The sequence below is a fragment of the Palaemon carinicauda genome, chromosome 27 (assembly GCF_036898095.1).
Source record: "Palaemon carinicauda isolate YSFRI2023 chromosome 27, ASM3689809v2, whole genome shotgun sequence".
Classification (NCBI taxonomy): Eukaryota; Metazoa; Arthropoda; class Malacostraca; order Decapoda; family Palaemonidae; genus Palaemon; species Palaemon carinicauda.
This window is the reverse complement of record NC_090751.1, coordinates 1,954,532-1,971,892: the sequence shown is the minus strand read 5'-3', so window position 1 is coordinate 1,971,892 and position 17,361 is coordinate 1,954,532. Positions and strand designations below refer to the sequence as shown.

Below are 17,361 nucleotides of genomic sequence, written 5' to 3'. Positions count from 1 at the left end.
TCGCCGGCCAGGGTAACAAACCAACGGCTGTCTCTCCTACGCTGAAGAGAAAGAGAGGAGTGGACTTCGTGGTGACTTCCCCCAGGGCGAAGTTAGTTCCCAAGAGGTCGGTCGCGAAGGTCCCTTCTCCTGCACGAGTACTCTCTCCTTTTCCCGTGGACGAGGCCTTTCCGTCCTCAGGTGAGTCCAGTGGGGCGGTAGTCTTCCCCTCGGCACCAGGGGGGGAGACTTCGCTTCAGGCAGGAGAATCGTCTCGTGAGGAAGGGGCCCCTCGAACCTCGTTGTTGGGATCCTGTATCCCTCCCAGGAGGGAATCCAAGGATTCCAAGACCGTCCCTAAATCCTCTGCAAGGATTCGTCAGGAACCCACGACTACCCAGGGGAATGTCCACGTATCACCCCAGGAAGAGATTCCTGGGGCAGGAGACTTAGCTGCCAGCCCGCAGGGAGGAGAACAGCAAGATTCCGAACATGCCTTCTGGCAGGTTCTAAGCCTGATAAGGCAACTTAACAGACTTACGGATCCAGTCATCGCCCCCCGTGAAGGCAAAGACACGATTCTGGATGAAGTGTTTGACGTTCGGAAGGCCCCTAAGACTAGTGCAGCTCTGCCCTGGTCTCGGGGGCTGAAGAGTGCCAGGGCTAGGGCCAACGCTCAGCTCGCACTTCTTGCCTCCTCCAGTCGTTTCACTGCCGGGAACAAGCTCATCCCCCTCCTCGCCTTCAGCAGAGGAGGTATTTCGAGATCCTGGGTGAGCACAACCTCACTCTTCCTCTCCATCACTCTGTGGAGGAGCTGGCGAAGGGAGTTCCCCTTGAGAAACTCTCTGCCCGGCAGGTGTCGTTCTCGGCGGCAGAGATCCTTAACCACGAGAAGGTCGCTAAGTGTGCCATGCAAGCCACTTCGTGGCTGGACTTCTGGCTAGGATCTCTGGGCATCCTATTGCGATCGGAGGACTTGTCCAAGGAGACCAATAGGAAGGCCCTAGAGACCTTCTTGCTCTCGGGCACCCGCTCCATCGAGTTTTTGGCGCACCAGGTTACCACCCTGTGGGCCAACTCGGTGTTGAAGCGTCGCGATGCTGTGTCCGAGAGATTCCATCCGAAGGTCCCCACCGTAGATGTGTGTAGGCTCCGACATGCTTCCCTTCTGGGGTAGAGCCTGTTTGCGCGTCAAGACATGGAGCGAACGGCTGAGAGGTGGAGGCAATCCAGCACGGACTCCCTCCTCCACAGGGCCCTTACAACTCGGCCCTATAAGCCTCCAGCCCCACCACAACAGCAGCAACAGCCTCGTAAGGCTCCCAAACAGGTACCGGCAGCTAAGAGAGTGGTGTCTAAGCCCCAGCCCTTTCCAGCCAAGGTCAAGAGGGGCGGTAAGTCCTCCAGGGGAGGCAAGACTCCTAGGGGTGGCGGCCGCGGCCTCCTCCAGTCGTTTCACTGCCGGGAACAAGCTCATCCCCCCTCCTTGCCTTCAGCAGAGGAGGTATTTCGAGATCCTGGGTGAGCACAACCTCACTCTTCCTCTCCATCACTCTGTGGAGGAGCTGGCGAAGGGAGTTCCCCTTGAGAAACTCTCTGCCCGGCAGGTGTCGTTCTCGGCGGCAGAGATCCTTAACCACGAGAAGGTCGCTAAGTGTGCCATGCAGGCCACTTCGTGGCTGGACTTCTGGCTAGGATCTCTGGGCATCCTATTGCGATCGGAGGACTTGTCCAAGGAGACCAATAGGAAGGCCCTAGAGACCTTCTTGCTCTCGGGCACCCGCTCCATCGAGTTTTTGGCGCACCAGGTTACCACCCTGTGGGCCAACTCGGTGTTGAAGCGTCGCGATGCTGTGTCCGAGAGATTCCATCCGAAGGTCCCCACCGTAGATGTGTGTAGGCTCCGACATGCTTCCCTTCTGGGGGAGAGCCTGTTTGAGCGTCAAGACATGGAGCGAACGGCTGAGAGGTGGAGGAAATCCAGCACGGACTCCCTCCTCCACAGGGCCCTTACAACTCGGCCCTATAAGCCTCCAGCCCCGCCACAACAGCAGCAACAGCCTCGTAAGGCTCCCAAACAGGCACCAGCAGCTAAGAGAGTGGTGTCTAAGCCCCAGGCCTTTCCAGCCAAGAGGGGCGGTAAGTCCTCCAGGGGAGGTAAGATTCCTAGGGGTGGCGGCCGCGGCCGCAAGCCCTAGGGGTGGCAGTCCCCCTGCATGTCCACCTGTGGGGGGATGCCTTCAGCATTGCGTCCGCAGGTGGTAGCAACACGGGGCCGATGCTTGGACGGTCTCAGTGGTCGGCCAAGGTTATCGCGTCCCGTTCACGACATCTCAACCTCCCCTGACAGCGAATCCAGTGTCGTTGAGCTCCTATGCCACGGGATCGGCAAAGGGGCTGGCCCTTCAGGCCGAAGTCGAGACCATGCTCGAGAAGGGTGCTCTCCAGGAGGTTGTGGATGGCTCCCCAGGCTTCTTCAGTCAACTCTTTCTTGTAAAGAAAGCTACTGGAGGCTGGAGACCCGTCATCGATCTCTCAGCTCTGAACAGGTTTGTCAAACAAACCCGGTTCAGCATGGAGACAGCAGACACGGTCAGACTTGTGGTGAGACCACAAGACTTCATGTGTACACTGGAACTAAAGGACGCGTACTTCCAGATCCCAATCCATCCGTCTTCCAGGAAGTACCTGAGATTCTGCCTAGACAACAAGATCTACGAGTTCAGGGTGCTGTGTTTCGGTCTCTCCACAGCTCCTCAGGTGTTCACCAGAGTGTTCACCCTGATTTCATCTTGGGCGCACAGGACCGGCATTCGTCTCCTTCGTTACCTGGACGATTGGCTGATCCTAGCAGACTCGGAGTCGACCCTTCTTCGGCACCGAGACAGGCTTCTGGATCTTTGCCAGGATCTGGGGATCGTGGTAAACCTCGAGAAGTCCTCTCTGCAGCCGTCCCAACGACTGGTTTATCTAGGCATGCTAATAGACACCAATCTCCACAAAGCCTTTCCATCAGACGACCGGATAGCAAGGCTGAGGAGGGTGGCGGAACCTTTCCTCAGGCGAAAAGAACTCCCCGCCCAATCGTGGTTGCGTCTCTTAGGCCACCTATCCTCCCTGGCCCGTCTGGTTCCAAACAGCCGCCTCAGGATGAGATCCCTTCAATGGCGGCTCAAGTCCCGTTGGAATCAAGGATCCGATTCTCCGGACATTCTGATCCCAGTGGGGTCTCTGGAACAGACGGACTTGCGGTGGTGGCTGGCCGACGAGAACCTGCGGAAGGGAGTGAGTCTTCTCGTCCTCCCCCCGGAATTGACTCTGTTTTCGGACGTGTCAAAAGAAGGGTGGGGGGCGCACGTTCTGAACCAGAGGGCCTCAGGCCTTTGGCCAGAATCAGAAAAGTGCCTACACATCAACCTGCTAGAATTGAAGGCCGTCTTTCTGGCTCTTCAGCAGTTCCAACGGTCCCTGGCGGGTCACTCCTGGTGGTGATGAGCGACAACACCACGGTAGTGGCTTATATCAACAAGCAGGGAGGCACTTTTTCGCAACAGCTATCCCATCTTGCGGTAGAGACTCTGAGGTGGACCGAAGCCCACTCGATAACACTATCAGCTTGCTTCATTCCTGGAAAGAGGAATGTGCTCGCCGACAGTCTGAGCAGGGCTTCGCAGATAGTGAGTACCGAGTGGTCTTTGGATCCTCAGATAGCCAACAAAGTCCTGACTTTGTGGGGTTCCCCGAGTGTGGACTTGTTCGCGACAGCCTTGAACTTCAAGCTGCCCCTGTACTGCTCACCAGTCCCGGCCCCCAAGGCACTCTGGCAAGATGCTTTCCAGCAACGGTGGGACAACATCGACGTGTACGCCTTCCCACCATTCTGTCTGATGAGAAAGGTGCTCAACAGGACCAGACTATCGGTCAACTGTTCCATGACTCTAGTAGCTCCGCTATGGCATCACGCGGAATGGTTTCCGGACCTTCTGCAACTCCTGACAGAACTCCCAAGGGAGCTTCCTCCACGACACGAGCTTCTCAGACAACCCCACTCCGGCGTCCCTCACAGGGCCGTAGCCTCGCTTCGGCTTCACGTCTGGAGACTATCCAGCATCTCCTCGCGGAGAGAGGCTTTTCGCAACAGGTTGCGGAGAGAATGTCTCGGCACCTGCGAAGGTCCTCTGAGGGAGTCTACCAGGCAAAGTGGAGAGTCTTTTGATGTTGGTGTCGTGGAAGGGGTATCTCTCCACTCGATGCCACTATTCCAGCAATAGCGGACTTCCTCGTGTATCTGCGAGGAGAAATGCGCCTTTCTGTCTCGGCAGTGAAAGGCTATCGCTCGGCCTTAAGCTTGGCCTTCAGATTGAAGGGCGTGGATATTTCTTCATCGCTAGAACTCTCTTTACTCATACGTAGCTATGAGCTTACCTGCCCCCAGTCGGAAGTGAGACCCCCTCCTTGGAACGTGGTTCGAGTCCTCAGGTCTCTTAAGAGACCTCCCTTCGAGCCATTACGCCAGGCCTCCGATCGCCACCTGTCTTGGAAGACGGCTTTCCTACTCGCCTTGGCCTCGGCCAAGCGAATTAGTGAACTTCATGGTCTCTCGTACGACATCGCCCATTCAAGGGGATGGGGGGAGGTAACGTTCAGGTTCCTCCCTGAGTTTGTGGCCAAGACTCAGAATCCTGGAGTGCCGGATCCTCGGTTCGACTCTTTCAGGATCGCGAGTCTCCGTTCTGTAACAAACGACCCAGACCAGCTGCTACTATGTCCAGTGAGGTGTCTGAGGCACTACTTGAAGAGAACGGCTGCAGTCCGTCCTCATGTGCGAGCTTTGTTTGTGAGCACAGGCAGGACAAAGAGCAGGGTCACCAGGAACACCATCTCAGCTTGGATTCGAAGGGTTATCTACCATGCCCTGAATCCTGACCCTCCTCCGTCACGTTGCCCTCGGGCCCACGATGTCAGGGGTATTGCTACATCCCTGGCCTTCAAGAGAAACTTCTCTGTGACGCAGGTACTTCAAGCTGGGGTTTGGAAGCGTCAAACGACCTTCACAGCCCACTATCTGCAAGACGTGACCCACAGGAGCCTCGATACGTTTTCTATCGGCCCTTTGGTGGCTGCACAACAGCTGGTCTAACCTCAGGCTCCTTTTTGGACAAGTAGCAGTAGGTTGAGGGCGTTGTTACCCGGTCTTAGTCTGCGTGAATGAAAGAGTATGTCTGACCCTTACTTCTTTCTTCATTCTCCCCTCTCTTGGGGAAGCAGCATCCTGGTCCTCGCTTAGCTGACCTCGACCTCTGCAGGTAACCCATGCTTCTTTGTGCTCCTAGTATTAAGCTTAATACTGTTGCGTCTCCCATACCCTGACGAGGTGGTATGGGGAACGTCCTATCCTAGAATTCCTATCTGAAGGTCTCAAGGTCAACTTCATAGGACGAGTCACACTCTCCTCCTCACACTGCTTATGTAGGCCACTCGTTCCTAGCGATGCTAGGAACTTGTGAGGTACAGGGGCTCCCTCTCTCTAGTGCTGCTCACTGAGGGATCGAGCCCCCGGGCGAGCCGAAGTCAGTAAGGCTGGGGACTTTCCACCCTTCCTAAGGGGTAAGTCACCCTTTGTAAATAGCGTGGTTTGTATTTCGGTTACGGAACAAATGACAAATTCGAAGATAATTTGTATTTTTCCTAACCATACAAACCTTAGCTATTTACACATATGTGCCTGCCATCCCTGACCCCCAAGTCAAGTCCTACCTCTAAGTGAAGTGAAGCAAGTCACCGGTGTGTGGAGGGGGGAGGGGTAGCAAGCTACCCTTCCCCTACCCCCCGCTTACTATCGCGGGGGTAATTAACCCTCGTTAAAACTATTGGCTCGTCATTTCACCTGCGCTAAAAGTAAACCCTTTGTAAATAGCTAAGGTTTGTATGGTTAGGAAAAATACAAATTATCTTCGAATTTGTCATTTTATTCTTTGAGGAGGATTGAAAGTTACCAAATATATGCATTTGTTCAGGTAGTGACGTTTGAGCTCTTACCTTTGTCATGGGGTAGTTTTAACGTGTTCCCAATTTTAGCAAAGTCTCCAGTTATACCTACGTCCAATTAAGGTTTCAATACATTTTTTCCATTTGTACTCCTAACAGGGTTGTTCCCAACTTACTTCTTGTCTAGGGATGTTTTCAACCTTCAATTTTTGTGGGAATGGTTTCAATGCAAGCTATTTTCAAAAGGTGTTTTCAAATTTGAGACAATGTTTAATAAGACTAAATGGAAACTGCTACCTCCATATAGAAAGGGGAATTACTGAATACAAACAAGTTTTGCGTTTTGTACTTTTGTACATGCTGATATACAGTATATTCAGTATTTTACTTAGTCTTTAAATACCTTTAATTCTGTAATATCCAGGAGTTTATATTGGTCTTTAAAGAAAACTTAAAAGTTTTGAGAGGATGTTTACTGTTATGCAAACTATTGTCTTTTATGTGATATTCCTGGAGTTGGAAGACTTATTGTAGCTTGGTAACAAGGTGTTTGATTAGTGGCAATTGAGTAAGTGGGGTCATCATTACTTCGCCCACAAAAACCCTAAGACTGTTTGCCTGCCTTCATATTCAAAGGGATAAAAATGCTGAGCCATGTTCTTCTGGATTGTCTTTTACTGTCATCATAAACAATTTTCACATTGGATAGAAGAAATTTTATTTACCTGGACGAATTTGAGAGGAATAATTCTTCCACCTTGGTTCATTTAGGGGAAATTGAACATCTTAGCAGATTGGCTAAACGTTTAAGTCAAATGCGTTTGTAAGAATGGTCATTATATACTCCAATATGTCCAGAAATTAGGAAGGGGTGCGGTCGACCAAATGCATAAGTGTTTGCAACCTCAATAAGCAAAAATATAATTTGTTTTGTTTTCACCATGGAAAGGTAAATACAGTACTCTGTTCTAAGACTGGTCAAATATGGGTCGCCACCAATTGATATTATTTTGCATGTGTTGGATAAATTTAGGGTTTTTTTTTTTTGTAAAAGAATTAGATAAATTTAGGATATTTGTAAACAGCAGGGTGGTACTGAGAGCTACTTTTTGCCCACCGAAGTAATTATTCAAAGTTCTGTGGCCTCTGTTATCAGTGTGTTCGAGGGCGTCACCTTGCAAATCTATTGTTTCAGGCAGCCAATTGCAAGTAATGCATCCAAGTCCATACGAGCTACATCTTACGAATGGACCTAATGGAATTTTGAAACTTTATCGATTGTATCCTGTGAAGCAAGTGACTTTCTAGGTCCTTTAGGTTATGTATCATGGGTGCCAAAAGACAACATACTAATAATTTATAAATAAAAAAAGAATTGAAAGTTTTTTTAATTGAAGACAAGAAATTTATCAGTTACTACAAATGGTTATGGTATTTTCAAAATTTTATGCTTCCTTACTATGATGAGGACTTTGAATTTAAACCATTAAAAGTATAAATCTGTGCTTGATTATATAAGATGAGATTTTCCATATCGGGGGATTTAGTGTTTTTTGTTTTTTAATAATATTGAAAGACCCCCCATAGTCATAAGTATTTTTTTGGGAATCTATAGAATCTATAGAAAGTTTTACATTAGTTGAAGAGTTCATATTTTGAACTCTTGGAAAAGTTTATGCTTAAGACTGTCACAGGTGAGATTCATTTCTGTGGTCTTTGTCATCAGAAAATCGGTCAGTGAACTACAAGCAAGATCTTTTTAAGTAGGCTTTTGTAATCATAAGAGGATTTTGTCTTTTGTCTGATTTAAGAGCTATAAATGAAATTTAATACTAAAGGTTTGCCACAATATTTAATTTTCCTTCTTTACTAAAACAAGAGGTTGATAGATCAGGGGATAATATTTTACTTTCAGATCTCTCTGAACTATTCTATCCTGTTTGTAATACTAGGCAGGCTGTTAATTCTAATAGCCAGGCCTTCTCCATCATGAGGCTCAATACTACACAGTACTGTATTCTAGAAGTTTTATTCCAGCTGTGACCAAGTTGTGGAATGATCTTCCTAATCGGATAGTTGAATCAGTAGAACATCAAAAGTTCAAAGTTGCAGAAAATGTTTTTATTTTGACCAGACTGACATGAGTCTTTTTATAGTTTATATATGACATATCTGTTTTTACGTTGTTAATAGTTTATACAGGTACTGTATATGACATCTGTTTTGACGTTGTTACTGTTTTTAGAATGATTTATTGTTAATTTGTTCTCATCATTTATTTATTTCCTTTCCTCATTGGTCTATTTTCCCTATTGGAGCCCTTGGGCTTATAGCATCTTACTTTTCCAACTAGGGTTGTAGCTTGGCTAGTAATAATAAATAAAAGAGCTGTTTGATATTATGAGGAAGATTCTATGGGCAATAGAGTTAATGTACCTAAATAGTTTTAAGGTAGTAAAATTACAACTTTATCTCTGTTCAAGTATGTAATGTCCTTCAGTATTACTGTTTGGTCACGAAACTTCAAAAGGTTTTGGATCCAAATCTAGTGAGAGATTTGAAAAGTAGTGTTCGAGATACAAGTAAGGACAGTACAGCTACATCTGAAATTTTTGCTAAAATCTCTTTTGGAAAGGTTTTTAGAGGCATCGCAATGGCGTACCAAATCAGTATTCGCTAAATGTTATCGATTGTTGGGCTTTAGGGATTATACTGGCTGTTCGGGATGTGGTCTGATAGCATGGTAAATTTAATTAGTCCATTAGAATTATCCTTTGAAGTTGCAATCTAGTAATCTTTTCTAATTTAATTGGTTTTTGTGAAATTTTGTGTAGTTCCACAGCAGTCAAGTTTTTCTTATATGAGTACTGTAATTAGCTGATAAAGTAATATCTAGAAATGTCAATCTGCAGTTTAAAGTACTCAAAAGTCTAACTACAGCTAAGTTTAGGATATTATTTAATTGATTATGGGGAATTAAATACCCATCTCTTTCCTTCATTGTTTACCCACCACCTCTTGAGTCTGGGTATCAACAATATGAACATCAGGTTAAATTCATAGAAATGAATATTTTTATAACTTTTTTTTTATTTCTTTACTCCCCTTCACTCGATATTTATTATATGTGTGCCCGGCATGTTACTCACTTGATATGTTATTGTTGTTGGATGCTGGTAAGACTTGTTCTTTTACTAGAGGCATTAATGTATTGGAAGGAAAGAAAACAAGAAATTTTTCAATTTTTATATGGTAATGTCGACATACGAAACATCTAGGTACGAAAGAATAAGAATATCAGGTGAGAATAGAAATAAAAAGAAAAAAAGATCCATGTCAGTGACACTTGGAACTTTGTTAATACTTGATAGATAAACTTAAGTAGTATTTTCTTTGTATATTTAATTTAATTAATTATAGAAGTTCAAGGATGTCTCTTGTGCTCCAAAACAAGTGTCAGAAAGTGTTTAGATGACAGTTGATTTTTTTTGTTCAAATTCGGGAAATGAATTTACTACATTTTATTATTCAACGTGGATATTTTATTTTTTTTGGTACACCAGTGATAGTTTACTCCATGATCCTATTGGTCTTGTTACTACAGTATTGTAATTTACAGTATTACGACTTCACAAAGACAACTGAGGAGGGTGTTCCAGCTGCACAGGAAACCAATACCAATAATGATGCTCAAACTACTCCACCTCCAAGTAAAGCAGAAGAAACTACTCAAGCAAAACCAAAGAAAGAGAAGCCCAAGAAGGTATGTATATCATATGATAATGGTACTCGGTTAATGTGGCGTGTCGGTATGTATTTTATGGTTAACTTGTAAACCAAATGAAGACACATATCATAAAAAAATTAGTCTCAGTATTTGCCTGATTTGAAGTAAGATACAGGTACATTATAAAAACGGTATTGCTTCTTGTAAGGCCCCAAAAAAAGTTTGGCTAAGTATGAAAATTTTGTTTTTTGTTTAAATCCTTAACTTGCCCCCTTTATATTTTATCTGGTTCAATTGTAACAGACCTAGCTTAATCAGTGAATATTCTTATTTATCCATATATAAACATAAATCTTTTGATCTTTGTAAACGAACTTGAACTTCGTGTATCAAGTGAAAAAAGATACTAGCTTTTAGATTCACCCGAAAATTACAGAAATCCCCTACTTTTTTATATTTATCCTTTTATTAGACATACAGTATTCTTTCATTGGACTTGGATAAGTCTGTTGAAACTCAAAATGAGGTACCGGTAGTTACTGACAGGAGTCAAGTAATTGTTGCCTACCTGACAGGCCACTAAGCAGCCACTTTGCTTTCACCCACTGGATAGTATAGGTGTGCTACTGACATCATCTGGCTGTTTTATCTTTTTGAAAATTGTGTTTTCAGAGCGTTGTGTGTTGAGGATATTTATGGAGAAAGTATTTGCAGTTTTTTTTTATCTATAACTAGCTGTGTGAGTTTTCTATGTAAACTACTGATATCCCAATTTATTTTCTGTGTTAGACAGCATTCCTGTTTGCTATTTATTTCCTTGCTACTGCGGCCTTGTGAAATTGATGACAGCATAATCTTGAGGAGGTTGGCATGCCTTAGACATTGATGTGATCTGTCGAAGGAAGGAAGTTTTGTTGCCGCTGAGTGTGATAGGGAGCGATGCTGTCCTTCACTGTCTTCCTGTTCCTGTAAAGGTGCTAAAGACATATCACTTGGTTGTGTTGTTTCCATAGAGTTCCTGTGATCTCTTTCCCCCCCCTAGGAGTTGTCATCGACCTGTACGACCCTGTAGAAGGCAAACTTCAAATTCCTTCTTCTTTGCCTCGTCTTTGTTATGGTGTCTTTACGGCTACTTCTAGAAGAAAAATTAATAAACGTCCTTGAAAAAATCCAGAAAATCTGATCGATGCAAGTCGCGTACGCCGGACTCCTACCCTTTGTTTCTCCATAGGAGAAACAGTGCGGTACTAGGAACCTCCCTTCTTGAGTGAATGCTGAGTGTGGTCCTGTAGTGGGAAGAAAAATCAGCGCATGCAATACTAAACTGTTGTCTGTGTACTCTGTATGGGTTTTCACACACCTTTCACCAGGAGGAATAAGTGCCGATAGTTTTCCCGTAACAAAGAAGAAACATGTCGCACAACTCTAGTGCAAGCTGAGCGCACACATTGCTGGTGAGGATATAAAGGCCCTGCCACACCTTTTCCGTTCATGGATGATCCCTCTTTAAGGAGAAAGAGGGACACAGGGCATGCCAAGAGCTGTCGCGTAATGGGAAGACACATCCATACATGGTGCCGATTCAACTTTGTTTGGTCTTGGACAAGGGAAAATGACTGTGGTAAATTTTCCCATAGCAAAATTATTGTTGACACACAATTTTAGGTATATTACCGAATGTAGTGCCCACGACTGAAGACTGCTTCTTTTCTCCCAACGAAGACATCATGGAAGAAGGGTCGATCAGCTGGAGTTCTGCGTCTCCTATCAATATCTCCCCGCTTGCGTGAGGATGGTACTTATATCCCACGGCTCTGTAATTGTTCAGGGGCTACTTTCCTCTTGGTAAAGTTAGAAGAGACTCTAGCTATGGTAGGCAGTTCTTCTAGGAGAAGGACACTCCAAAATCAAACCATTGTTCTCTAGTCTTGGGTAGTGCTATAGCCTCTGTACCATGGTCTTCCATTGCCTTGGGTTTGAGTTCTCTTGCTTGAGGGTACACTTGGGCACACTATTCTATCTAATTTCTCTTCCTCTTGTTTTGTTGAAGTTTTCAGTTGATTCTTAAAATATTTTAATATTCCTTGCTTCCTTTCCTCACAGGCTATTTTCCCTGTTGGGGCCCCTGGGCTTATAGCATCCTGCTTTTCCAACTAGGGATGTACCCTAGCAAGTAATAATAATGATAATGTAACAGGATGAATAGTATATACCAGGAAGAGTTGTATATACTAGGAACATGCCCATCCACAGGCTGCTTTCGTACATAGCTTAGGTATTTAAGTGCTTGATCTTGTACGTGACATTACATACACTCTCCGATCAAGATGAAAGGTACCATACTCATCTTCAGAGAAGTTTCAGAGAGCTCCTATGTGAATGACAGCCCAGTTACAGGATCATGAGTGAGAATACGATTAATGAACAGAGCCAACCTGATGACGTTAGCAAACCATATCTTCACAGACATTTTCGTCTCCCATTCCCAGCTGACAGGTTTTATGGAGACTGCTCACCACAAGACCATTCCACACATTTGGGCTTCACATGCTTGGGCCCCGTGCACCAATTTTCGTCTCGAATCCTCACCACATTATCCATCAGTGGGATCAGTCTTCATGTGTTTAAACCTTCACGATTGGACATCACTCATGTTACAGCACACCTACCACCTGCTGCTTTCCGTTGTGCCACACTGTTGGAGTATGAAGTTCCTACTCCCAGAGATTCGCCACACTGTTGGAGTATGAAGTTCCTACTCCCAGAGATTCTTCCATGCTTTAAGATGTAATTATGCTTGGAGACCAGTCTACGTTATGAGTTTTCCCCATGCTCTGAGACCAGTGAACTACACGAGACCTTCCCAAAACCGAGACTACTCAAAAGTATAATACCTTCCCGCCAGTCATTGCACTTAGTTGAAGCAGGCGTCATCATAGGACCACTCTAAACACACGATCATTAAAACTACATTCACAGTGTATGCAAAATCAAGACTTCTCACAAGCAACAGGTCTTCATACTGTCCAGATATGAGATGCTTGGTGGCATGCTCGTGCGTTCGCTTATCAGGAGCTAAAGCGCTAGTGCTTCTTTTGTCTTCTGAACTATGTACAGTACTTTCCAAGGGCCAAGGCCCTTCAAATGCAATGATTCCAGAAATTCCATTGCTACTTTAATTGGACACTGAATAATACTGCTGTGATCTACAGGACCAGTTCAGCATCCCAAATTGCTTCCTTCCTGAGAAAGGCATGGAAAATGTACCACTCTTCACCCTCAAACTGACTGTTTCAGGTAAACGGGAAGGAAAGGGATAAGGGGTTGTTGAAGTCAGTTTTTCATTACTACAGATGTTGTTAGTGGTGATATTCCCATCTAGACGTTGAGTAAGCAACACTTACAGTGTGTAGGAAGATGGTGAGCAAGAACCCTTTATAATGATTACTGTGACCTCCTCTCATTCTCTCATCAATGACGTTCCTTACAGACTTTCTGGTATCACCCGAAATTGAGGGGACAGAAGAATAATAAGCTTGAAGTTGTCCAGACTCCAACAGTCGATGCTTCTGGATGAAGTCAGCAGGGAACTGAAAACAGAGGTCACTTAATTCTCCACTTTGGAAGAGTTGTTCCCCAGACACCATTTGAGATGGAGATGGCAAGCAGCTTACGGTCAGCTATAAGGAGTCTTCTTCCTTTTATCTGGACCTGAAGAATAATACTTTCAAATCTATTCCCTCTGCCTTCTGTTACATCTTTGGGATATGGTACCAGTTTAAAGCTCTATACTTCTGACTGGCTATTATTGTACCTCCCAAGTGTTTACGCTAATCTCTACTGAAACACACATCTTTTGTCTACTGAAGGATTTTAATGATTGCTACATGTTGGAGAGTTGCTTCAGCATTGTCAGATTTTTTCCTTTTTTGTCATGATCTACTGGTGGTGGTATTTTAGAGAAGGTCTTGTTGGACTTCCAAGCATAGGAGGATCTTGCTGTATGAGAAATGGTTCAAGACAGTCAGGCTGCCTCCCTTTTGCCACGACCTATGGATATTGGTACTGTATATCTGGGGAAGTTTCGACAAAATCCGAAACAGGTTAGAGCATCATGGATCACAAATGACATAAGAATAGCAAGTCTCCCCCTGCAGATGATCGTAGCAACAGAGGGATGCCGAATATTATCCAGATTAGCTGTTTTCTATCTACATTCATCGCGGAAACTCCATAATTTCCCCACAGAGGATACTGCTTGATCCTTGATCCAAGTAGCCAACTAGGATTTAGGCCTTGAATTTTCATGAGAATCGACAAAAGGGGGGGATATCTTGCTCTCATAGGGAGGCCGCATAAAATGCATCACAAGTCCTCGGTGCTCTCAAGCTGAGAGACGGGCGCCAGACAGGGCTTTGACCCTTGAATCTGTCTAATGTACTATCATAGCCATGACAAAGCGAGTAGGAAACGGCATAATTTTTCCTCTGTCATAAATCATTCTGAAGGATAGGGGGAGGTCTATATCATCTAGGTACAGGAGTTTATGGCCAGTAGTACCTAAACCTAGCTGTTTACGACTTCGTCTTTTAGTTTTTCCCGATAAGAAGCAACTAACGGGGACTAGGATGTCATTCTTCCTGTCCTGGAATAATGCCACACCACTCCCTACAGTGATAGACAGGATAATGAGAGATCCTAGAACAACGTTTTTCTCTCTCTCACTTCGAGGGACAATTGGATGTTCTTTTCGTGTGAAGACATAAATGGATACATATCAAGTCTATTCCAGCTCTCAGTAAGAATTCTCAGTGGCACAGTTTTTTAAGGCATGTTGGTAACGACAGACAGTCTCCATGGGCCCATTACTTACTGGCGTATACTTACATGACCTAGGATACTTTTTTCCTTGTCCCGGGGGTAATTGCTCAACATATCTTATAGCAAACCTTACTCCTTTACAGGATAAAAGACATATTGTCCAAAATAGTGGTCGCGATGTAAGCCTAGAATGAGAGAGAAGATTGACTGGCCCCTTTTACCTCTTACTTCCCATTCCGAGGGGTGTAGCAGTGGCTAATATTTGCTGGACCAGGCTGTAAATACAGGTAAACTGCATACAGTAATTGATCAACTTTGCAAATATATTTGCATCAATTCCATCCCCTGAATGTAGATCTGGGCTTGGTGAATCCCTTAATAGAGATTTGGCTAAAATTAGTTCATGGTGCAAATTATGGGATATTAAGTTGAATCCTAATAAAACTCAAAGTATGATTGTAAGTAGGTCAAGGACGGTGGCTCCTCAACATCTGAATCTCATTATTGATAATGTTTCTTTAAATTTATATGACTTAAAATTTTAGGTGTGATTCTCGACAGCAAATTTACTTTTGAGAAACACATTAGGTCTGTGTCTTCTTCAATTGCACAAAAAATTGGCTTATTGAGAAAGTCTTAAAAGATTTTTGGTGATCAATCTATTCTGAAGAAATGTTTTAATTCTTTCATTCTACCTTGTTTTGAGTATTGTTCTCTTGTCTGGTGTTCAGCTGCTGATTCTCTTCTTAATTTGTAGGACAGAAACTTACGGTCTATTAAATTTCTTATTCCTGATCTAGATATTAATCTTTGGCACCAATGTTCAATTAGTTCATTATGCATGTTGCATAAGATTTCTCATAACTCTGACCATCCTTTACATTCAGATCTCCCTGGACAATTCTATCCTGTTCGTAATAATAGGCAAGCAGTTAATTCTAATAGCCAAGCCTTCTCCATCATGAGGCTCAATACTACACAGTATTCTAGAAGTTTTATTCCATCTGTTAGCAAGTTGTGGAATGATCTTCCTAATCGGGTAGTTCAATTAGTAGAACTTCAAAAGTTCAAAGTTGGAGCAAATGTTTTTATGTTGAACAGGCTGACACAGGTCTTTTTATAGTTTATATATGACATATCTGTTTTTGACGTTGTTAATAGTTTATATAGGACATATCTGTTTTGACGTTGTTACTGTTTTTAGAATGATTTATTGTTAATTTATTCTCATCATTTATTTATTTCCTTATTTCCTTTCCTCATTGGGCTATTTTTCCCTGTTGAAGTCCTTGGGCTTATAGCATCTTGCTTTTCCAACTAGGGTTGTAGCTTGGCTAGTAATAATAATATTAATTAGAATGGTCTCCCCTATCCTTCAAGAAAAGGAAGATGGCAGATGTATGCAAACCCATTTCTCTTAAATGTCCCAATAAAGCCTCCATGGATAATATAGGTTCTTTCTTGACTGTCTGTCAGTCCCTGGTAATGACATAAGACTTATACCTACCTCATCTTTGAGCTGATAGAAGATTGACAGGGTCATCACTTTCGCTTCTATACAGGACCAGTGCTGTGACATTTCCTGGGAAAGTAGACCAGTCAATCTGGTTGTAGGGACATTGTCCCTCCCTAAGAATGAAGCTCCTATTGAAGGATGAGGGTTTGTATTCATGTAGGAACAAGTAAAAAATTTGTTAAGTAATTTTTATTTTTCATAACTTAATAATCTAAGTCTTTGAAGTTAAACTTCCTGCCCTTCAACTCTTAGGCTAAAGTCACAATGGCTATTCAAGTTTTAACAGTTGTATCTGTGAATTTATCCAGCTTCACAGAAAGCATTCTCATGTTAAAGGACTGGTTTAGTTAAGAATACAATTTACTTTAAATATTTATGATTTTAAGGTGGTTGCGTGGTAGCACATAATGTGATTTGCATGCTCCTTCATAGATAGTATTTAAGGGTGTTTGCTATTTCCCTTCAGTTCCAGCTGCATTGCTTTTTACCCTTCATTTCTCATTAATTTTTTATGCCTACTTTCAGGAGAAAGCAGATAAACCTGAGAAGAAAGAGAAGGGAGGTGGTGGCAAGAAACCCGAGGATGATCTTCCTGTAGATGTTGGACGGTTAGATTTCAGGGTTGGAAGAATAGTAGAGGCAACTAAGCATCCAGATGCTGATTCACTGTATGTAGAAAAGGTAAACTTCGCTTCACTTAATTCATTAGGTCAGTTCTCTTGTTAGTAAACAGATGTCACCATCCAGCTAGTATTTTGTTGCTTTATTCTGCATTAAATAGCAAAATTGACTGTGGTGTTGTCTTTTATATGCCATATCCATCGTTTCATACATCAGTCCCAAAAAGTATAAATATATTAAAGCTCTATTTAGTAGAATCGCAAAGGTATTCCTAGTTGGCTTTTATAATTGTTTTATCATATACATTTCTTAAATTTATTTTTCACGAATTATGCGACATTACTCCCATCAAATAGTTTTACTATTTTATAATTCTTTTTGTCTGGGATTTGCTTTTCCTGTTATTGTCTTTAGGCTTGTAGCATTCTCTTCTCCTAAGGTTGCAGCTTTGCTTGTAATGATAATACTGTATAGTAATAATTTTAACATTATAAGGCTAAATATCTCTTTCTACCCAGCAAGGAAAAAATGGTTAAGGAAATTTGGGGAGGAGATTTTTATTTGAATATCATTCTTTAAGCAATGTTTTATTTGAAACAGGTTACTGTTGGGCATAATTAGATATTGTTGTAGTTTTATGTAAGCTTTGAAGCAACTTATTGATAAAAATGGATAAAGTTTAATGTTTTCATAAACGTTTTGTTAA

The 17,361-nt window shown here is 43.4% G+C and overlaps 1 protein-coding gene across 1 annotated transcript in view; it reads left to right on the top strand.

Moving 5' to 3' along the window:
• AIMP1 (aaRS-interacting multifunctional protein 1) overlaps positions 1–17,361 on the top strand; it is a 40,768-nt gene that overhangs the window by 11,636 nt on the left and 11,771 nt on the right. The window contains exons 3-4 of the mRNA XM_068350683.1: positions 9,590–9,733; positions 16,560–16,715. Coding sequence (XP_068206784.1) covers positions 9,590–9,733; positions 16,560–16,715 — 300 coding nt within the window. The remainder of the gene's footprint in view (positions 1–9,589; positions 9,734–16,559; positions 16,716–17,361) is intronic.